The sequence below is a fragment of the Beta vulgaris genome, chromosome 1 (assembly GCF_026745355.1).
Source record: "Beta vulgaris subsp. vulgaris cultivar EL10 chromosome 1, EL10.2, whole genome shotgun sequence".
Classification (NCBI taxonomy): Eukaryota; Viridiplantae; Streptophyta; class Magnoliopsida; order Caryophyllales; family Amaranthaceae; genus Beta; species Beta vulgaris.
The window spans coordinates 59,567,494-59,590,150 of NC_079202.1; the positions used below are offsets into that span (position 1 = coordinate 59,567,494).

At 34.6% G+C, this 22,657-nt stretch overlaps 3 protein-coding genes across 5 annotated transcripts; 2 read left to right on the top strand and 1 right to left on the bottom strand.

The window, feature by feature from the left end:
* Positions 1–2,302: 2,302 nt before the first annotated feature.
* On the top strand, positions 2,303–5,002 carry LOC104890372 (pentatricopeptide repeat-containing protein At2g46050, mitochondrial). Its single transcript, XM_048638216.2, has one exon. It carries the CDS (start codon positions 2,671–2,673, stop codon positions 4,615–4,617), a length of 1,947 nt encoding a protein of 648 aa, XP_048494173.1. The 5' UTR covers positions 2,303–2,670; the 3' UTR covers positions 4,618–5,002.
* A 3,157-nt stretch (positions 5,003–8,159) lies between these two features.
* LOC104887178 (calmodulin-binding receptor-like cytoplasmic kinase 2) lies at positions 8,160–12,448 on the top strand. Of its 2 annotated transcripts, none has more exons than XM_057395390.1 (6): positions 8,160–8,551; positions 9,192–9,415; positions 9,854–10,022; positions 10,311–10,400; positions 10,613–10,815; positions 11,882–12,448. In XM_057395390.1, the coding sequence occupies exons 1-6, from the start codon at positions 8,299–8,301 to the stop codon at positions 12,155–12,157; spliced, it is 1,215 nt and encodes a 404-aa protein (XP_057251373.1). In that variant the 5' UTR covers positions 8,160–8,298; the 3' UTR covers positions 12,158–12,448. The 2 variants fall into 2 exon arrangements, with proteins under 2 accessions (XP_057251373.1, XP_010670077.2); XM_010671775.4 differs by having other exon boundaries at positions 8,161–8,551; positions 10,514–10,815.
* A 1,159-nt stretch (positions 12,449–13,607) lies between these two features.
* LOC104887174 (hypothetical protein) lies at positions 13,608–22,482 on the bottom strand. Of its 2 annotated transcripts, none has more exons than XM_010671773.4 (14): positions 21,898–22,482; positions 21,177–21,235; positions 20,690–20,798; positions 20,388–20,497; positions 20,167–20,235; positions 18,713–19,327; positions 17,669–18,210; positions 17,503–17,567; positions 16,776–16,855; positions 16,512–16,616; positions 15,616–15,755; positions 15,041–15,169; positions 14,233–14,385; positions 13,608–14,102 (listed from the first exon to the last, which is right to left on the bottom strand). In XM_010671773.4, the coding sequence occupies exons 1-14, from the start codon at positions 22,067–22,069 to the stop codon at positions 13,955–13,957; spliced, it is 2,496 nt and encodes an 831-aa protein (XP_010670075.2). In that variant the 5' UTR covers positions 22,070–22,482; the 3' UTR covers positions 13,608–13,954. The 2 variants fall into 2 exon arrangements, with proteins under 2 accessions (XP_010670075.2, XP_048494154.1); XM_048638197.2 differs by having other exon boundaries at positions 20,167–20,302; positions 21,164–21,235; positions 21,898–21,967.
* Positions 22,483–22,657: the final 175 nt, after the last annotated feature.

Below are 22,657 nucleotides of genomic sequence, written 5' to 3' on the forward strand. Positions count from 1 at the left end.
GACTCCACATTAGTAATGTAAAAGTTAAACTATTTAAATAAAAAATTAAATAAATATAATAAATAAGAAAAAACTATTATCATACTTTGTCCTTAAAATCATGTAGAAAAAAAAGTAGAAAAAACAAAAACGCCATATACAATTTAGAAATTGCATAGTATAGGATTTGATCCCAAAACCTCATGTACATAATCTAAAGTCTTAACCATTGGACTAAATTGTATTTAATGTTATTATCATAAAGTATTATATTAATAAATGAAATTCTTTCTTATTCGAGACGTAGCCCAGGCCTAATAACTCGTTATTCATATTAAAAAAAAAGTAATCACTAATTTTTCCTATTTTAAAAAAGCAATCGCTATTGAGAAGATATTTCCTTTCCCCTCAAAAAAAAGAAGATATTTCCTTAACCTTTATTTTTTTTTTCTTTGACGTGGCTCTTTTCCTTTAATTTTTTTTACTGTTCATGCATCATTGTAAATCATAGGTGTAAATACGTTTTCAGTTTGGTAGGAGCAAGTAGTTAGTGGAAATGTGCATGATGCATGGGCTTTTTGGTGAGCATTATTCATAATACGATCTTTAATTTTATGGGATGAAAAGGCTAGCTTATTATGATGCTTGTCTAAATTTTTGCGAGTTTTATATTGAATTATTATCTTGTTTGCATCATTGTGTCTAAAAAATTGGTTAGGATGAACTTATCTAGAAGTTAACTTTATTTTGAGTAAAAATATTGTGTTTGCACAAATATGATATATAAGTACCTTTATATCAATTATCACAAGTAATGTCGCAAAAATTGGCTTTATTAGAAAAAGTCAAAATCAATATGGATAGTGTCTCTTCATATTTGTTTCTAAGGTTGTCACTTGTCAAATTTAGGGCGTTATCAACCTAAGCTGAACTAATTATATTATTGATGTCAAAATTATACTTTATCCAGCATAAAACTCAAAGTTTTGCGAGTATTTTGAAAAAAGAGAAAGAATATGTAAATGTTTAGAGGAATAAAGCAACTAAAAAACAAAGTCATCCCAATATTTTGGAACCCCAAGATGTATATATATCACTACAATTTCTATTATACACTTTGGCATAATCTCAATATATATAGTGTACACTTAAAGCTATTATTAACTCATAAACACATAATTAGAGTTTCCAATGAGGAAAGAAAGTTTTTAGATTTATTACGTTTATAGTACTTCCAAACGTCCAGAGTACAATTTACCATATTCTCGTTCACTACACGTCTAAATCCATCAAATGATATGAATTAGAAACACATTACTGTAATTCGAAAATATGTATCCACTATACTATACTTACATTGGACATATCTGACAAGTGATATATATGCTCATATACGTTGCTAATTTATCTCTATTATATAAGGGAAGAGAGGAGTTATGGACTCCCCTTATAAATTTACAGAATTGCCCAGTAAATCAACTATTACCACAAAAAGGAAAATCAAAGTCAAACTCAATTATAGCATTAAAAAAATTAACTTAAATATTGAAGGCAATCAAGTTATAATTGAACCACCAAAATAAGAAACATTGACTATAAGATTACATTAATCAAATATCTTATAATTAATTCACAAACACAATAAAATGTTATATCAAAACGAAATTAATCCATTAACAAAGTGAAATGATTTATCTAACGCAAAAGACTATGTTAATATAGCGTACGAAATTCCAAAAACAATTCACTTAAAATTATTTTATCCTTAATCAAATTTAATTTTAAAAACTCTAAAGAAAGAATAAGTAAAAAAAATAAAAATAAAACAAAGGTTAAGTGATAGAGGCTTAACCACGAAATTTAGCCAAAAGAAATGTCTAATGTTTAAACTTTTACCCCTGATTATTCCCAAATCCCAAGAGGCTAGAACTTATGTTTGAAAAAAAAAAAACAGGCATGCATGACGTGCATAAATTGCTAGTAGAAATATATTAAAAGACATGCATGACAATGTATACACGTCATGTGGCACATCTGTTACTCCACTAGAACTGTCCAATGTGTACACAAGTCATGTCAATTAACAAATGTAAAAATTAGCTTGCAGCAAGATTTGAACTCGTGACATCTTGCTATTATACATGATACAATTACTATATCAGCCAACTTTTAATCATGTTTTAAGTGTTCATATTATTATATTTGTACTTTTTAAATGTTGAGTTTTCACTTTTCATTAATATATTTTAGTGGGAATGGAAAAAAATGCACATCAAGTTCGAAAACACAATATCAACCCCGGGCACCCCCGGATCCAAATACTAGTTCAATATCCAATAATTGTCACTTTCAAACTTAAATTGCTTGTTCATTTGGATATACATTACGTGCTTAGCATTAATACCTTATTACATTACGTTTGATTCTCATCTAATGCTTACAATTAAAAATGACATCCTTGACTGTTTTAGAATCTTTGAACTATACTCTCTATATTAAATAATTACATTGCCAACATTTTGAATCTTATCTTAAATTTTCGTACTTTTTATTCACAATCGACAAATTTGATACTTTAAAACCCAGGTTGAATCTATACCTTTCCACTACCAGAAAGCAACCCAAAGATTTTTTGGCGGTTAAAAATTCCCGCCATATTTTTCCAACGGTCATTTTCATCTCCATTAATCTATGATCTCCAAGTGGCGTATTCCTTCAATCTACACCGTTCATTTCAAAAATCCGTTATTTTTACCAGTTGTACGATCTTCCTCATATGCTAACGGTCAAAACCCACCAAACAGAATCTCAAGAATTGGAGTTTTGATGAACAAATCCGAGTTGACTCAATATGGAAATGCTCATTTGACTCACTCTTTTTCATCTTTGGCACTAAAATTGTCTGCTATTTATGGGGTTTTAGTTGAAGTTAAGCAGTTACATTCACATGTAATAAAGTTGGGATTTTATGAGGCTTTGTCTATGCAAAATCAGGTCTTATATGCTTATGTGAAATGTGGCCAATTTCGAGTTGTTGATCAAGTGTTCGATGAAATGCCTGTGAGAAACATTGTATCATGGAATACGGTGATTAGCGGGGCGGTTTCGAGGGTGGGATTGGGATTTAGTTATTTCAAGAGAATGTTGCTGGAAATGGTGTACCCTGATTCTACAACAATGAATGCTTTGCTTCGCTCGAATGTTGTTTTTAATGAGCTAGCTATAGGTAGACAGTTGCACGGTTTTACAATGAGAGTTGGGTTGAATTTGGATTGCTTTGTGGGTAGTGCTATTGTTGATCTCTATGGAAAGTTTGGGTTGGTTAGTGACTCGCAGTTTGCTTTTGATGAAATGAAGTTGAGGGACTTGGTTTCGTGGAATGTGATGGTTTCTGTATATAGCTTGAATGGTTTAGTTAAGGAAGCATTTATGGTTTTTAGATCAATGCAAGGTAAAGGAATTCGAGGTGATGAATTTACTTTTACCAGTCTTTTGAATTCTTGTAACTTGGGTGGATGTTGTGAATTGTTTCAACAACTTCAGGGACTTGTCATCAAATTATCATTCGATTTGGACTTGCAAGTAGCTAGTGCTCTTGTTAATAGTCATGCAAAAAATGGATGTGTAAGTGATGCCAGGAAGTTGTTTGATGGTATGGTAGTTCGAAATATTATCTCTTGGAATACTATGATTGTGGGCTATGGACGACATGGTTACACTGAGGAGGCTATGGAACTCTTTGTAGAAATGTTCAGGAGAAAGGTTAAGCCAGATGAACTTACTATATCTAGCATTATTAGTTCATGTGGCAATCTAGCAGTCATCAGCAAAACCAAACAAGTTCATGCATATGCTATAAAATGTGGGTTTGATGCCTATATATCAGTTGCTAATTCTTTAATAGTTGCATACTCCAACTGTGGCAGCCTAGCAAGTGCCTCTTTATGTTTCAATTATGTTCAAGAACCAGATTTAGTTACTTGGACATCAATTCTCAGTACTTATGCATTCCACGGTCATGTTAAGCAAAGCATTAAGATCTTTGAGATGATGTTATCAAGTGGTCTAAAGCTAGATAATATTGCTTTTCTCGGGATTCTTTCAGCATGTAGCCATGGTGGTCTTTTAAGTGAGGGACTTCAATATTTTAAATTAATGATCACTGATCATAATATCATACCAAGTACAGAGCATTATGCCTGTCTTATTGATCTTCTAGGGCATGCTGGTCTCATGGAAGAGGCTTCCAGAATTTTAAGTTCAGGGCCAGTTGTCCTCGAGTCAAATGCATTAGGAGCACTTATCGGAGTTTCAAAAGCCTGTGGACATTTCAAATTAGCAGAATGGGCTGCCGGAAAGCTCTTTGAACTGGAGCCTGAAAATCCTGTAAATTACACTCTTATGTCAAACATGTATGCATCTGTTGGCCAATGGTATGATGCAGAAAAAGTTCGAAACATGATGAAGCAGAAGTGTAATTCTAAACTACCTGGATGTAGCTGGATTGAAATTGCAGGAGAGGTTCATACATTTTTGTCTAGTGATACATCTCACCGATTAGCACACGAGGCATACTCTATGCTTAACATGTTGAGCAGGGTAATGAAGGATGATGTCCTTGTTGATTTGCGCTTATGAGGAGGAAAACTATGTATCTATAATTAAGAAAGAAAGACACCAATCATGTTTTCCTTCTTGGACAGTAAATCTGGGTCCAACAGGGACTACTCTTTAGTGCTGGTTTCGTCGTTTCGAGATCAAAGGGCATCAGATGGCTTCTCAGTTTGAGGTATGGACTTTTCATAATTCTAAAGTTTTTGGTGGTATTTAGGTGCTTTAAGCATTGAAAATACTGTTGAGCTTGACTTGATCTAGTTATTATATTGATCTTGATTTATTTAGCAACTCTATTGTAATGAGTATGACTGATACTTATTGGCTTTTGCATACAGACTTGCATAGATCTTGATTTATTTAGCAACTCTAATGTAATGAGTATGACTGATACTTATTGGCTTTTGCATACAGACTTGCATAAATAACCCAAAACACGAGTTTCTTGCCAGTAATATGCACATTCTTCGCATCATTCTGACCATTAATTTCGTAGGAGTATATTTTTGACTAGATCTTCTTAGAAAAGATGGCTAACCTGTAGTTGACTTCTTGCATTGGTTAGCTAATACTATTGCTTGTCACTTAAGAATAATACTATAGATCTAACTATGTGAAATTGTGGATCATATATGGTATAAGCATACTCCTCGCTTTTTCCATAAATTATAGTCACATACTCCCTTAGTTCTTATTTGTTCTTCTTATAAAAAATATGAGAAAAAGCCAACGTATACGCACTTTTTACTCTCTCTCTTACTTTTTGGTACTTCTCTCTTACTTTTTTCTGTCCCAATAAGGTAATATTCTCTATAGGAAGAACTTTGAGGAACGCCCCAATGGGGAAAGTAGGGCAAACAAATAGGAACGGGGGAAAGTATATACTATTTGCAATGTTTGCAAATAATTGTCACGTTTCGTTAAGTAGAGATATACTACGATCAGATCTTCATACATGCCCCCCCAACACTTTATTGGAATGTCGGAGTGAGGAGATATTTTTCAATGAAATCATATTAAATCTTTGATTACGAGGTGTTGAGTTGAGACAATGTGACAATTACTTTTGGACCAGAGAGAAGCATGCTAAGTATTAAGGAGTAAAATTTAGTGGTAAATTACCTCTTTTAGATATAGAAACACATCTTACCTTTGGCTGGTAGAGTTTTTTGGCAGAGAGTAAGGGCCACCTTCCCTCCCTGAGCAATGTTGACAAAATCAGCATATCCGAGAATTATGTTACTCCCTCCGTCTTTTTTTATTTGCTACAAACACTTTTTCACAAAGACCAAGGAGGGAGTGAGGACCATTGACATAAATGGAATTAACAAAAAAACAAATAGGTAAATTGTGGGACCTATGTATTATATATGGAAACATTTACAAAATCAAGAAGGTAGTGATGGCAAATTTGTAAATAAAGTGTGGGACCTATGTACTATATATGGAAATATTTGCAAATGTAGCAAATAAATTGAGACACTCCTAAATGGCAAAATGTAGCAAATAAAAAAAGATGGAGGGAGTATATCACTACTGAATATTTACTGTGTAGAATTTTACTCAAATATTTTGCCTCTTTTGCATAATTGAGCTCTATGATTGTCACTATATTTATACCTGACAAATAAGGACATGATTCATAAATGTGAACATGATGTGGACCTCAGAACTGAACATTTTTGGTTTGATAGGTAATTTCATCAAACTAATAATTACCTTACTCTTACTCCTCAGCTCATCAACCACGGAAAGATAATGTCTTTAACAAAATCTGAACTTTTGCTGTCCTTTTTCTGTCCTTTTTCAGTAGGTTGCGAAAACATCCTGCATAACCAACTCTGATTTTCAACCAGTATCTAACTTGATGGTAAATTTCTCTTCCATTACTACTGTTTTATTTACTTGTTGTTTGGTTGTTGATGTTACGCCCTTTTGTTTAGTAATCTTCGGGCTTAAAAACTAGTTATCATATGTTTTGAACGTAGATTGTGCAATGCGTACAAAAATTTACAGTTTAAATGTATAATACACATGGGGGTGTTTGGCAATTAGAATTTTGGAGTAAGAAGAGAGTTTTGGACCACTTTTAGAGTTTTTGACTAGAAGGGGTGTTTGGTAAAATAGAGTTTTAAAGAGTTTTGGAATGAAAACTCTCAAAATGAAAAAGCTCCTAATAGGGGCTTTTTCTTTAGAGGATTAGGTAAAAATATGTCCAATGATTTTTTTGTCTCTAATAATACTACTACACATTGTATTAAAATGTCTATAAACGTCATTTCACTTAGACAAATGGCAATAAGCTTTTACAATCAGTTAACTTATTATCAAACACATTTATAAAAAAAAGTTGTCAAATGTGCTGAACAAAAAGTTAAAACTCTAATAACAAACTCTAAACTCTAACAGCTAAACTCTAAACTCTATTTGCCAGGCCATACGAGGTGTACGAAATAGTACAACATCATTATGAAATGGTACAAAAGAGGATCTTTCCTGTGCTGAACTTGCCAGTTATTAGGTTTGATGTTTTAATTAGTGGATTCTTGTTAATCTAAATTAGTAAGAAACCAAAAAAGGGGGGTGGGACTTGGGAGGTGGTTGGATTTGACAAATGAGCAGCTTACACTCTAAACTTTGATAATCTTATGCTATACTTAACTTGCACGGAATTTTGATAGAGATGTTAATATTTTTTTTTTGGACAATGTAGAGTAATAAATTATTAATGTGCTGCTGAATTTCATTGAATGATAATATTCTTGTTTGTTTCTTAAAAAGGCTAACATTTTAGTTTGATTCTTTGATAGCAGTCCCTTTCTCAGTGGCCCAATTATGCACCCTTTGTCATATATATCAGTCCAAAGATAAGACTAAATTATTACAATCTCATTAATTATTTTTTTGAAATTTCTAAATAATACATAATTGCTTTTCAGAATCTGTAATATATAGGGGTCAAAATATATTGGAAATTTATAACAAATATGTTACGAATAATAATACTTAGTTTTAGGACTGGAATTATAACCTTTTTATTTATCCAAGAAGATACTTGTTGATGGTTAATGTCCAAACGTTAAAGTAGTTTCCTAAATGACATCTCAGAGTTACGAAAAACTCAGAGCGAAAAATATAAGACGAAATAAAAGAGGTTAGTCATTAGAGATTACTCAGATTAGCTAGTCTAGAACTAATATCGAAAACTTAGGGCATATTCTCCCCAACTTATTTTCAGTTCAGCTCAGTTTAATTCAGTTCAGTTCAAATCAGTTCAGTTCAGCTTTGGACAATACTTTTACTCTCACATATCACTATTCATTTCAATTCAATTCAATTCAGCTGTTTTATGCCGAAGAGAACATGCCATTAGAAAAACACATGTTTATTCTTACCAAGTTACCATATTATGAACAAGAAATGTAAGATTTGAGAGTAGAGTGAATTTTCTTGACCACTAATTTGGACATATAAACGTTAGTATCTCATTAAATTTAAAAATGTTAGCTCAGTACTCACTGGACCCAAACCGTTGAAATATCCAAGTCTTGCAATCTTTCTTTCTTTCATTCTTTCATTCTCTATCTTATTCAGTCCTCAGCAGAGACAACTTGCCAACAACTGCCAACCATATCTTAATCTACCCCTACACAATTCTCTGACTCTCTCTTTTCTTCTCTTGGTGTTTTACTGAAAGTATCAAGAATGAAAAGCAATGATAGTGGTACTGAGGAGTGGAGTTCTGATATGGCCATAACAGATGAGACTCTGTCTCATTCTCCTGTGTCCAATACCTTAGCTGTTTCCAAGAGTCGCCGGAGATCAGGGAACCCGGTTAAATACGCTGCCAAAGCCATTGCTGGAGTCTTTATTGATTGTTTCACGCCTCCGGAGGATGATGATCCTCCTAAGTCAAGGAAAAAGAAGAGTAATTTTCAGCAACTAAAATCATCTTCTGGTAGTTCCTTACCTTTTTTTTTCAGCTCATTAGTTTCTTCATAGTGAAATGGTTAGATAAGTTTTAGCCAAGTTAGAAGTTTTTCTTAGATTGGCTTACTTTCTGATCTGTAGGACTAGGATGGGTTATGAACTTATGATGTATAATGTACTATATTCTTTCTATCAAAGGGACAGACAGACATGGAACATAAGACTAGTACAGATTTTATATAGTCCCACCACAACATTTTCGATGCGACACTTTGATCTGCTCTTAGGTAACTCGTATATTGTTAATGGGTGACTAGCTATGCGACTCACCCATATGGCTCAGTTGATTCAATATATACTTGATTGATTGTAGTTGAAGTCGTAGAATATGGAATTTTCTTGTTCTTTGCTAGTGATTTTCCTGTAATTATGTTTCTCTGGATGATGCCTAATCTTTTAGTCATAATAATGGCAATGGAAATACAACTCCTGAAGCTAAATGTGATGATCAAGCATGATATGCATTACATATGATCTCTATATCAATCGCGGATTAAAGGAAAGATGAAGCATGATATTTAGTGACAATAGATAAATGCTTCTTTTAGTATTTGGAGTGATTGTTTGTATGAGTCAGATAATGAAGTTTGAAGTTGCTTGATTTTCAGTTTCATCTGGTAGAAGTGGGAGTGAGAAGAAACATGGTGCATTTCCATCATACATTCCAGCTGTGGAGAGCGATCTTAGAAAAGGGAAGTTTACCATGGCACAAATATACAAGGCAACAAAGAATTTCGACCCTTCCTTTAGACTTGGTCAAGGGGGTTTTGGGACAGTCTATAGAGGAACTTTGGATGATGGCACCCTTGTCGCAGTGAAACGAGCCAAAAGGGTACGTTGGAGGATAAAATATCTTTCGATGTTGTTTGTTTGGACGGGAAACATTTATAATGGAGTATAGTTTTTCATGAAATAACATTTTTCCAAGGGTAAACATAGTTGTAACTTGCTTTTTCTTTGCTCGATTCTTTATAAGAGAAGTTAGAGGATATGCAAAGGGATGGGGAGAAGCGAAAGAGGAAAAGGGATAGGAAAAAAATGTGGCATTCCTTCATTATGAAAGGAAGATGTTTCCCGTCTCTGAAAGAACTAATTTTCACACCATTGAAGAACCTATATTCCACCATTTAATGCTTACAAACCAAAGGATAATAGGAAAATGCCTTTCCTGAAAAATGTTATCATCCCAACCAAACACTCTCTTACTTAACTAGAGAGTAATTCATATTCTAAGAGAAATTTTTCTTTGATTTGTTTGTGATCTTTACAGAGCGGTTATGGTAACCATTTGGGAGCAGAATTTCGAACTGAAATCCAGACACTAGCTCAGGTGGACCATTTGAACTTGGTAAAGTGTTATGGGTTCCTAGAGGAGAAAGATGAGAGACTCCTCGTCGTTGAGTATGTTCCTAATGGAACTCTTAGAGAACACTTGGATTGTAAGTCCTCTGTATCCACTTAATTTTTGTAGCACTATTTATATAACGAAGAAAAGTTATCGAGGTGATCACCTACTGATCAGCCATACCATGAATTCTATCTGTATCTTGCTGAACTTATACTTTTTAACACTTTTAAGTGTCTTTTTGTATAATTTTTCATAGACCAACTTTTTGCCTGTTCATGAAACTTCTACAATTTTTTGCTGAACTGATAGTTGTCTGTCTATGTCAGACCATATGATACATGAATTTGCTCAATCGCCGTTTACTGCAACATTGATACAGGTTTCCGTGGTGAGGCTTTAGATATGGCTGCAAGACTCGACATTGCAATTGATATAGCTCATGCCATTACCTATCTTCACGTGTATACAGGTAAGTGAATGTAGATGTTATACAAAAACAGCAAAAGGAAATACTTTGTTTATGTTTGTAGACCTTGAGAGAATATTTGAGGTTACTTACTGAGGACCTGAAATTTGGTGCAGATAATCCTATCATTCATAGAGATATTAAATCTTCCAACATTCTTCTCACAGAACGTTGTCGAGCAAAGGTTGCTGACTTTGGTTTTGCCCGTGTAGCAGCTGATAGAGATTCCGGTATCACTCATGTGTCTACTCAAGTTAAAGGCACTGCTGGATACTTAGACCCGGAATACCTTCAGACATACCAACTCACTGAGAAGAGCGATGTTTATTCCTTTGGCGTATTGTTGGTGGAATTGGTGACTGGAAGGCGTCCTATTGAAAATAAACGCATGATGAAAGAGCGGATTACAGCAAGATGGGTATGCAAAACCTCATCTGCTTGTTTTAGTTTCAATTTCATGAATGGAATTTTGATGTGAATGACTTCAAAGCTCGAGTAACATTCGATGTGGCTTAACATTGAGTTTTTCTCTCTTTCATATCTTAACAACATCATAACCCATTATATGTAGTCGATGTGTACATGGTCTTACCTCTACCCAGTTTAAATTAGTAGAAGCAACTCTCCTTTAAGTTCCACTAATCCATAAGTTGCAAGAGGAAAAGTATAAAGTACTAAAATTTCTTGAGAAAACACATCAAAATTGTTCAAGTTGAAAGCTCAGCACCCCTTTCTGCTAATCCTTGTAGCCATGAATGAATGTTGTAGCTGGTTTTTCTTCTTTTAGTATCAAGGTTGCTCAAAGGAAAACATTTTAAAGTGAACTTTATCTTCAATGGAAAGTATGTTGCAACTGAAATCATGTTTCAAACTTCATTCTTAGTATCAAGGTTGTTAAATTAAATATTTTGACTTGGATATAGTTTCAGTGGAAAGTATATCTCAGTAGAAATCGTGTTTCAAGAAAGGAAATAATGGGAAGGGGAAGAGGAAGACAAGAGGATAATGTGGCTTTCCTTTCTTAAAAAGAGGGGAAAACTTCCACTTTCAGGAAACTAAATTCAAAACCTAAGGGCTCGTTCGTTATTGTTTTTTGTTTCCAGTTTTCAGTTTTTTTGGAAACCAAAAACAAAAATATGGAAACCATAAGTAGTTTCCAGTTTTTAGTTGTCAGTTTTCAGAATTGACATGTTTAGTATAAATATGACTAATTTTAAGTTTATTATCCTTTTATATCATATGACTTTTATATTCATAAAACCAAAAACTGGAAACTTACGGTGATACCGAACGGGCTCTAAGTGAAATGATTTTCACTCCTCAGATGAAACAGGGGAAAATGAGAAACTAGTTTTTATGGATAATGATTTGCCTCCCAAGCAAACACAGCCTGAAAAAAAAAGGCAATGATAAAAACTTGCAAACTTGAGCTGCATGAATATCACAGTAAATTTACTGAGTTTATGGTAACGCATGAGGTGCAGGCCATAATGAAGCTCACAGAAGGAGATGCAAAATCAACCATTGATCCAAGGGTAGAAGCAACCATAGCAAATGTCATAGCTGTAGAAAAGATCCTTGAATTGGCCTTAATATGTCTAGCTCCACAGCGCCAGAATCGCCCAACAATGCAGAGATGTGCCGAGATACTCTGGAGCATTCGCAAGGACTTCAGAGAGCTATTAGCTGCAGATGCGTGCCCTTTCTCCCCAAGCACGCAGAGAAGCAACTCGATAGGAAGGGCTACCCTGCATCACTGATGCCGTGATCATCTTCTAGGGCTGTAGATATTAAGCTCAGCAATCCCATATGACAATTACTATCCTCTTAGAATTATGTGCACATATTTTTTTGCCCTTGCTGTATATTCTGATTGTTTTGGGATGCAAGAGATGTAAGAGAAAGCAAGTATAGGTCATTTTGATCTTTGTACCATTTTTTTTTTACCTAACATTGTACATGAGCAATCAGGAAAAGACAACTTCCATTACAAGCAGGAAAATCTATGATCTTCCCCTGACCTATATATTGAATTTCTAGCCTATTCAACACGTTTAATCTTGTACTATACCCACTACAATCTACGGACATGAATAGTTGAGATGTATCCAAGAAACAGGTGCTATAATCTAAGCGATTCGTCTTCAGCAAAGCGCAGTTAAGAGCTCTTATCTAATAACCTCCACGAGATATCGAATGCTGTTGAGTCGATTGGTAATCAAGTCCCTATCATCTAGATGTCTGTTTCAGTTTCACTAAAGTGTGCATCTTCTATGCCCACTTCTCGCTTAGCTTATTCATAATCTTTGTATCACATTGTCTGTTACCTACATTACTAGACGAAAGACCTTGATCATCGTCATCTCGAGGGTTCGTCATCTACAGCCAAAATGCAGGAAGTTGCACAGCAAGCAAGCAAGCAAATTAGGCATACTTTTTAATCTCACTAGAGAGTGGAGACTCTTCAGCAAAGACAAATAGTTCAACCCATATCAGATTCAGAGGTGTGACAACCGATGTTGATTCAAAAAGAGGGGTTGAGAGAGAATAGGGCGGTTTATATATTTCAATTTATATCTTCACGGTGGCATTTACTGTAGACTCTTTGATTCAAAACCTAAGGGAAAATCATTTTTACCTATTCCAAAACCAAACAGGAAAATTACTTTTCATGAAGAATGATTTTCCTCCCAAACAAACACACCCTACGTAGAAAGGCAATGATAAAACTTGCATACTTGATGTGCATAAAAATTTCACAGTACATTTACTCAGTTTATGATAATGCTGATGCTATGACGTGCAGGCCACACTGAATTTCACACAAGGAGATGCAGAATCAATTACTGATCCAAGGGTAGAAGCAACCACAGCGAATTTCGTAACGGTAAAAAAGATCTTGAACTGGCCTTCACATGCTTACCTCCACAGAGAAAGAATCAGCCAACTGTGTAGAGATAATATGGAGCATTAGCAAGGACTTCCTAGAGTTATTAGCTTTGGAGACATGCTCTCTCTCCCCGAGAATCTTGATAGGACAACCCGTGCTTTCGTTGCTGATGCCGTGATCGTCTTCTAGAGCTGCAGATGTGAAGCTCAGCAATCTCAAACGATATTTACTTTACTGTTTGAATTCTAAACACATATCTTCACCCTGCTGAATATTCTGCTTGTTTTAAGATACAAGACATGTAAGAGAAGAAAGAAGGATATCAGAAATGAGGTATATTGATCTATATACCATGTCCAGTGTAGCTACATCATATTCAAAGGAGAAAACTTTTTTTTTTCTCTGTACATGAGCAACCAGGGAAAGACACTTTCCACTACAAGGAGGAAAATCTTTGATCTTCCCTTGACCTATATATTGCATTTCTAGCCTTTTCAATGTGTTCAATATTTTACTATATTCACTATACTGTAGTACTGTACTCAACCCCGTATTTTGCAGAAGTTCACTCCATACAAAATCTAACCACATGGATAGTTGAGATGTATCCAAGAAACAGGTATCATAATGTAAGCCGTCTTCAGCACATAAAGTTAAGAGCTCTACTCTAATCACCTCCACGAGATATCGATTGCTGTCGAGTCAATTGGTAGTTACCATTTTCTGGTCTCTGGTTCTCAACATCGGCTGCTCTAGGTGTAACCTTCGAGCAAAGAAAGAGAAAAGAAGATGTGTATATGCTCACGTGCCATAAACTGCACCGAAAGGGGGGAAAAACATCAGAACAAAAGAGAAGAATCACAAAGAGTTGGGGTTCCTCTTTTTCAACTATAGTCTTCTTTGTGAACAACAAGGAGACCAAATACATTATTGAGAAACAATTACCTATGCCAAATCCAGTAACTCTGATAAGTTTCAAGTTTCCAGCTTACAGCAGCCATTGTCAGTGCAACAAAACCAGCCAGCAAAAGACCCAAACGGAAACGCTTCAACAGCATCTTAACACAATTATGAAGTGATGTTCTTACGTTGTGCCAGCTAAAAAAAAAAGGCATATTAACACACTTGTCAACATTCAAATACAAGAAATGCGTATATAGCATGACATAGCATAAATGCGACCAACACTTCAACCTACCTTGATTGTTATCATCTTCCTTGATAAATTTGTCATAAGGTGACAAAATCAAGGAACAGTAACGAAGTTTGTTCATAGTCTGACATGAACTCTAAGATAGTCACCTTGTAGCCAAAAAACTAAATAATAATCATCTAATTTCATGCCTGCATAGGATATACTTCATCGTGCAATCGTTTACCCGTTTTCTATTTCAAAGTTTAAGTTCATCAACTTTGATCGTCTCTTTTCACTAATATATAAGAAAAGGTATTATCATGTGGAATCTTGTTAAATACGCTTTAATGTCATGTGGAATCTTGTAAAATACGCTTCAATGTGTATTTTCAAATTATTATTTTTTAAAAATCTTTATTAATATGTAACTAAAGACATAAATGATCAAAGATGTGCTACGAACATATAAAAAAATGGGTAAGTGTTGCAGAACGGAGGGAGTTGATGGGTTTTAAATTTCAACTTCTATACTGCAATTTAATATTTTTCCCCCTTTCCTCACCTAATGGAAATCAAGACTAAAAGGGAAATTCACTGCAATAATTGGATAGCAGTTACCTGAACATTTCACTCAAACAAAATCCTGCAGAGAATGACAATGATCTGTATTTAGTGGACAGCTCAATGAGCCAACCAACAAACAGAGCTGTTGCCCCAATGACGATTACAAGAACTAAATTTGCAGACCTGCAATTTTCATTACAGTCAGGAAAATATTCTTGAATCGAGTTAAAAGTTTTTCATTAAGGCTCCGTTTGGTAGGGCGTAAAACATTTTCAGTGTAAAATGATTTTCATGGAAAACAATTTACAATGGAAAACACAATTTCAAAATTAGTTTTCCGTTGTTTGGTTCGATGTAAAAAAAATGATGAAATGAAAGGAAAATGAAAGGGAAAGTAAGGAGGTAGTGAGTGGAGTGTACAAGAGAGATAAGGAAAATAGTTTTCCCTTCATTTTGAAAGGAAAATGGTTTTCCATCATTGGGAGAACAGTTTTACCCCATGGGAAAATGGTTTTACACTCTTTTGCCAACCAAACAATGTAAAACTGAAAAATAGAGGAAAACAGTTTTCCGAGAAAACGTTTTACGCCCTACCAAACAGAGCCTAAGAGTTGTACACTTATACTGACCTTGTTGCCCCAGTTATGGCCATTAAAGCTGTAAAAATTGATACCACAGCATGGATTGTTCTCCTTGTAGCTTCATCGATTGCAGCCAAATACACAAACGTACTCACCACAGCCATAAAAGACAGCCAGAAATCCATAAACTGATATTTCACAAAAATTTATAGAACTTATCAGTAACACATATTTTCTCTAATTTTCTTAGTTGCAACGATTTGACATTCACGCTTGCCAATGCATCGCTTAGGCCATTAACATTATTATCATCTATGAGTAAAAAGATTAAAGAAAATTTATATTTTGTCAATATTTACTGAGATAAATCCAACATCTTACACTCTAAAATTTGTTCTATATAGAAAGAACTCCGATCAAGGTTAGCATATAAATAGTGCCAAAGTCAAAGCGTTCCAACTAATTAAAAAAGGAGGCAGTATGTACACGAATACAGGAGCACAAAACAATACATTAGCACTAATGCGGATATCCACTTGACCAACGAACAGACTGCTGATACATACTGCCCCATTATAGTTGCTTCATGCAACAAGATAACAGTTTTGCACAAGTGTTGCTCAATTAAGAGAGTGTTGATTGGGAGGGAAACATTATGCTTAATAAGTTGTTTTCACATTTTCCTTTGTTTGGTGTGTAATAGGAGAAAAATAGTTTATTTCCAAGGACACATTTCCTTTTTTAGAGGAAGGAATTTCACATTTTCCTTCCTATTTCTCATCTTCCTCTTTCTCTTCTCCTATCCATCATCTCTTCTCCATTTTTATTTTTCTTTTCTCTTAACTTTTCGAGTAAGGAACCAAACAAGTAAAACTCATTTTAAATTGTGCTTTTCCTTGGAAAATGTATTCGGCTCAACCTAGCAGAGCTTAAGAAAAAACTACCTGTAATACATGATATGTCAACGCACACCAGGTGCCCACATCACAAGCATGATAAAGTCCACTCGAAATTCCACTGGACATAAAGATAATCGTCTCTGCAAATGCCTACGCCAAATATTTTGCATTAGGAATAAGAGACAGACAACATTCAGCAAAGATACCTTAACAGTCACACTCATTGAAAATTTGAGGAGGTGTAAATTGATATAGTTACAGGTTCGCCGAGTCAAAAATATTTAACGTTCATCAAACTCATAAATTTACCTTATTTCGGAAAGCCCAATATGCAGGAAGAACAGCAGCAACATTAGATGCAATAAGAGAAATTGATTGCCACACGTGTCCTGCATCACTTTTTAGTTGCATATATTAGAATTTTCCTCCCATGAAAAGAGCACCCGTGAAAACTCAAAAAAAATTAGCAGGAAAGTAATCAAGTCTAGTATACAATTGAAATCTACTTCTATAAACAAGAAAAGAAAATAATAATGCACGAGTAAAGCAGTTCCAGCATGATGCAAGAATTAAGCCAATTTTTTAGTTTGCATATATTAAAATTTCTTCCCATGGAAAGTCCACTAGTCAAAACTCAAAACCTTTTAGGAGGGAAGTGATCATGTATGGTGTATCACTGAAATCTACTTTTATACCGAAATATATATAATTCACGAGTAAAGCTTTTCCAACATGATGCAAATCAAATACTTAATTATTTCTCTAGTCAACACATTGGACCAATCATGTGAAAAAATTAGATGTTGTCTTGACAAATTAGATCATGGCTGTCACAAAGGAACTCATATAAATTGATTTATTAACTCCTTGATTTCTATAAAATCGTGAGCGTGAAGAGAATTTCAGCTTGCTTCTTTCCAAAAAATAGGGGGCAAAAAAGATGCAAGAGTGACAACATTGCACCAAGAAGGCTTAGCAGGAAAAATAGTGGGTCAACAGCATGTTTTCTCCATTAAATGATAGATTCGAAACAAACCTCGATGAGATACAATTTCAATGCTGCAATCAATCCCTCCATGTGTCCGGTCACAAGCACAGTAGCTGCGGAAGACATTATAATATGAATGTTGAGAATATCAGAACGAAAACCTAAGACAACCTTGACACATAAAACAGAGAGTTCGAAAACTAATATACTACACCTGTATACTGTCAAACCACTTTCATCTACAAAATTTTGACATGTTCCATGAGGGTTAGAACATCTCTTAGGACACCTTTCAAGAGAAATGGAAACTGCTGTCTTCTGTGAGGATGCACTATCAATGGAGCTCAGATGCCTCAATCCAAAACTCCAGGTTCCTTCCCTAGCGTATAAGGCATAGAAATCCACCATCTCTTTGCTAGAATTATAGAGAAGGAAAAACATAGAACCATCGCTGCTGTTCGTATGGTTTATGTAGTAAAAATCCCATATATCAGCAGATGGAAGCCCACCATATCTCACATATATTTCATAAGCAACCTTTTCTTCTGATGTTAGTTTGAAGTGCAAATTTGCACCAGCTGCACCACGAGGAATGTCAAGGACAAAGTAAGTCCAAGTGGCACCTAAATTTGTTGTGAATGTCACGTTGCTTAAAAGGGGTCCAAGAGGGAAGTTGGCTGAATTAGAAGACACTTTCCCATCCAGCGGCAAATAATAAGATTCAAAGGGAACAGATGGATTTTTCCTCAAAACTGTCTGCAGAAAAATTATCTTCGAGCATCAATAATTTAATCATCCAAGGTAAGTTTATTTAAAGTCAGCAAATAAAAGTATAAGTACCAAGATTAAGCTCAGTGCTACGTTAAAAAAACAATTAGAATATGGGGGCAGAAGCCGGATAAAAAGAACATGCAGATACGAAGCTATATACTCATCATCTGGATCAAATGTTGTCGTTTTAAGTATTGCAATGCTACTGAAAACAAAATCACATCTTACCATAAAAAGAGCATAACAAATTACTCATCAGAAATTCGAAACATTAGCAATAATGTGGACAGTCGAGAGAAATCTTCCCATCTTAACGAGTTGTCTGCTTAATGCAGTAGATAGATAATAACTTTGACTGAATTGACGCATATAAGTAAAGCACAATTATACACCTTACAAAGAAAACATATCTCAAAGATTTTGAAAAATATATAAATGAAGAATACAGCATACTTCTTAGAGAGCTAGACAATTAAAGAAATCTGACCTGAAGCGTGTATATTTCCGAAGAACAGTTAAAACCAGCTTTTCCCAAAGGGCATTCAGCCACCTGCCATACTAGGGAGTAGCAAACTCTTGAAACACTATTTTGAACCACATCAAATCCTACAGTTAAATTAACAGCGGCAATAGTGATATACCAGCGACCTATCTTTGGTAATGGGACAATTAGAGAGCCTTTACTTATGTCACCAGAGAAATCATGCATGGTTGCCAGAGCAATTGAACCATACCGAGCATAACACATTATAGCAAATGTTCCAAATTTATCTGCGTTGTTAACTGATGATGTTTTGTTTAGTCGGATGTTTGTTGCAGAAAAGGTCAATCGCTCTACTATTCCGATTACTTCCAAGGAGTAGACTCTGGTTCCATTATCCCCAAGGCAAGTATATTCAACATAATTTCCACAAGAAACCACATGATTTGTAGTTCTATCATTTAAGTCAGCAACAGATTCATTTGTCAAAGGATCAGCATTAAATTGAGAACAAGAAAGTGCTCTGATACTCTGGTTACAAAATTGGCCCCACAAGTTTGATGTTACACATCCTTCCACACTCACATTTGCAGTAAAGGAGTATGGACTTCCTCTACTAATCTGCACATCCCAAAACTGAGAATTAACAAATCCATACGAGCCATTTTGTTTAAACATTCTTTTATGCAGACAACAGTTATGTACATGCAGAAAAAACTATGATTTTTAGGGCAAAAGAATTAAGCCATATGTTGTATTATTTGAAGTATTTGGGTTTCCAACCTACAGGTGAACCATATACCTAATCAAGCTCGACAATACATTTTCTGTCCTCAAAAATATTGTATTTATCTTCTTTGTAAAATAATCTAAGTTCAGCATTGTTCTGCTCTCCAAGACAGATCAAATATATGATTCACCAAATCACCACCATTCATTTCTGAACCTTCGAATTATAAACTTGAGAGCAGAAACCCTAACTTATACTACAATAAAGAAACTATACCAAAGAGATGAAAGCATAATTGCATAAACATATAATACTCTAAAAAGAAAGTCCTTTCTGGTTGGCTGGCATGAAACCTGCACTGTAATCAAACACGCTTCACGCATGCCCAACTGACATGCGTACGCTAAGAAAATCAGGTTAGATAAAGATCATCCTGGAGCACACGAAAGCAAACATCTGAAAACTAATTTAGCAAATTGATATAAATCCTAACAGCAAGGGACTCAACAATAAAATTTACCACTCTTGCTGACTTAGAATTCTTTGAAGATACAGCATGAAAGAACACATAATTTTCTCTACTGATAGGTCCAATACCATTCAAGAAATTCAAAACAGGTAATAAGTCCAATGGTTTGAAGAAGACTCCATGTTAGCACTGCGTAAAGAAGATCCAGCAATAAAAGACTAAACAAACAAAATAAGCAAAAATCTGCAGCGTGTAGATTACCATCTTTGACTGTGTCCTCATAGCTCCAACTCCATTAAAGAGGCCAGCATACAAGACACCTGGCGTTATCTGCACAGAACAGTTGCAAATTAGACCGCCAGAGTTCAATAACTTCCAGTGTTCCAGAACGAGATTCCTAACAAAGAATAAATGAGCTTCTCAAATCTTCATGAAACATTCCTCAAACTCATAGTATACATCAGAGAACAAAATATTAGTACCTGTTCATTTGTTAATTTCAAAGATACCCTTTTCTCCAAAGGGTAGCAAAGCTCTGCATTTTGCAGGCCTTCAATGGCTCCAATTGATCCATTTGAAAGAGATCCTAAAACTGCACCACAAACGATTATCCTCCAAATTATAACACTTTCCAAAGGATGCATGAGCTGACAAAATACTAGCCCAACACAACAACATCAATAACTCGATAAGAACCCAAAATTTAAATAACAAAGAATTGGAAATCTGATGACAAAGACTCCTTGTGCTAGATTCAATATGAGATTCCAGTGTAACCTATCACCTAGATGCTTCAAAGCCTTGTTCGAAGAATCAGGCAGAGGGGGACTTCCATCTCTGAAGCAAATCAGTGGCAGCGTACTTTTGGAAATCTTTTCCACACTTCCAGGGTCCTGTAATAATTTCCAAGTCATAAAAATGTGAATAAGTGCAATGTATAGACCTTTGACAATCCAATTCCAAGACGATCATCTTAAAACTCGACATTATGATGACTCAACAAGCCACATACTTCTCGCTTCATGTAACCATTACAGCTTTTACTCACTCACACTACTCATTTTTAGAAGTTTATGTTTGGTAATGAACCTAGAGATGTAACATTGTAGACTTTCAACTTTTAGATTTATTGAAAAGCGAAACAAAGACAAGGATCAATTCTTACTGATAAAAACCTGAAGCAAAATTTTTCCAAGAAATACATTCTTAAAGATAATAAATTAATAAGTACTATGAGATGGCGTCATAGTAGACTTACTAATTGTACTTACAAGGTCGACATCCGATTGTAGTCCGATAGACATCGAAGAAAACCATGGCGGCAAATCAACTGCAAGAACCGAAACACAGTTAGGAGACATTGAACTAAAAATCAATTGAATTCTGAATGTTAGCTTCTCAATCATATAGTATATCTTGAGAAAATAAACAAACTATTCTTTTTCCAAGAATATTCAAAGAATTAATCTCTTCCATTAACCCATCTATGTGAAGAATCTAACAAGTTGATCAAAAATCCTCCAAATACTGATCATTTACAAAATTAAAACCAATTATTGCACTAAAACATGTTGAGAACTAATTCCATCAACAAATAGTAATAAAAATTACCCGTTTATTTTATGATCCCAATTAATTCTAGAAAGTGAAAAATATCAAAACATTTGAAAAAAAAAAGCATGATCTTTGACCAATAAGTATGAACTACCACACTAATATTTTTCAAGGTTAGACTAATCAAATCATACACCAAACAGGCAAACACCACCCAAAATTAAACTTCTAAAAAAGCATTAAAGAACAAACAACACCAAATAAACACATTAATAAAGTTCTAAACTTTATAAAAAGTTTAAAAGGTTAAACTAATCAAATCATACACCAAAAACACCCCAACAAAAATGAAAACCACATAATTAATTACATAACATGAAAATTGCAAGTTAAAGATTAAAAAACTAAAAAAATAACCCAAAATTAAAGAAAACTCACCTCTAATATAACGCCATTCATAAGGTTTGAGCTTTGTTTGTGGGTAATTGAAACTAGAAATGGTGAATGAATTGTACGGAAGTGGGTCAGCAAATGAATAATCATAGTATCCCAGAAAAAATACGAGATTTAAGTACACAAAGAACCAACTTAGAATAGAATGTTTCTCCATGTTTCATTGAATTATGTTTTTAAGTCAGAGAGGAGAGAGAAAATAAGGGTTTAAGGGAGATTTTTTTAAGGGGTTTTTGCAGGTTTTAGAGTGTGATTGATAATTATTATCACTAAGCACTAAAGCAGTAATGTAAAATGGTCTTCTTTTAAAAGTTGTTTAATTTTTTTATAGGTAAGAAAGAAGACTAAAGTCGTTTGTCTAGAAGACTTAAAAGTCGCCAGAAATGTAGAACTAAAGATTAAAAAGAAATTTGAGGAAGAAATGGTTTTTTGTTTTTTGACTTGTATACGTTACCAGTATTTTTTTTTTTTGGTGAACACCAGTTTTGTTTGTTGACGCTTGAGAAGGTGACATCATTGCTTTTGTGGTTGTAAAGAAGAAGAAAAAAACGTGGTGCTTATGATTCAAGAGCGCCAAAAGATTATAAAGGCATTTGTTAAACAGTCGCAAAATTACTTAAACTCGCTCCGGTCCTAATTTAAATTTATTATATTGCCCTTTTTTCTTTTCCTCCACTCGCACCCCCGCCTCCTCCTCCCCCGCCACCACCCACCCCTTAAAAAAAATAATTTCAATGGGGCTAAG

Coding starts and splice junctions, on each gene's coding strand:
- LOC104890372 (XM_048638216.2), top strand. CDS start 2,671: ATGATCTCCAAGTGGCGTATTCCTTCAATCTACACCGTTCATTTCAAA.
- LOC104887178 (XM_010671775.4), top strand. CDS start 8,299: ATGAAAAGCAATGATAGTGGTACTGAGGAGTGGAGTTCTGATATGGCC. Junction 9,416..9,853: donor CAGTGAAACGAGCCAAAAGG/GTACGTTGGAGG, acceptor TGATCTTTACAG/AGCGGTTATGGTAACCATTT. Junction 10,023..10,310: donor TCTTAGAGAACACTTGGATT/GTAAGTCCTCTG, acceptor ACATTGATACAG/GTTTCCGTGGTGAGGCTTTA.
- LOC104887174 (XM_010671773.4), bottom strand. CDS start 22,069: ATGGAGAAACATTCTATTCTAAGTTGGTTCTTTGTGTACTTAAATCTC. Junction 20,236..20,387: donor TGAAATTAACAAATGAACAG/GTACTAATATTT, acceptor TGTTCTGTGCAG/ATAACGCCAGGTGTCTTGTA. Junction 15,170..15,615: donor GCCATAACTGGGGCAACAAG/GTCAGTATAAGT, acceptor TGAAAATTGCAG/GTCTGCAAATTTAGTTCTTG.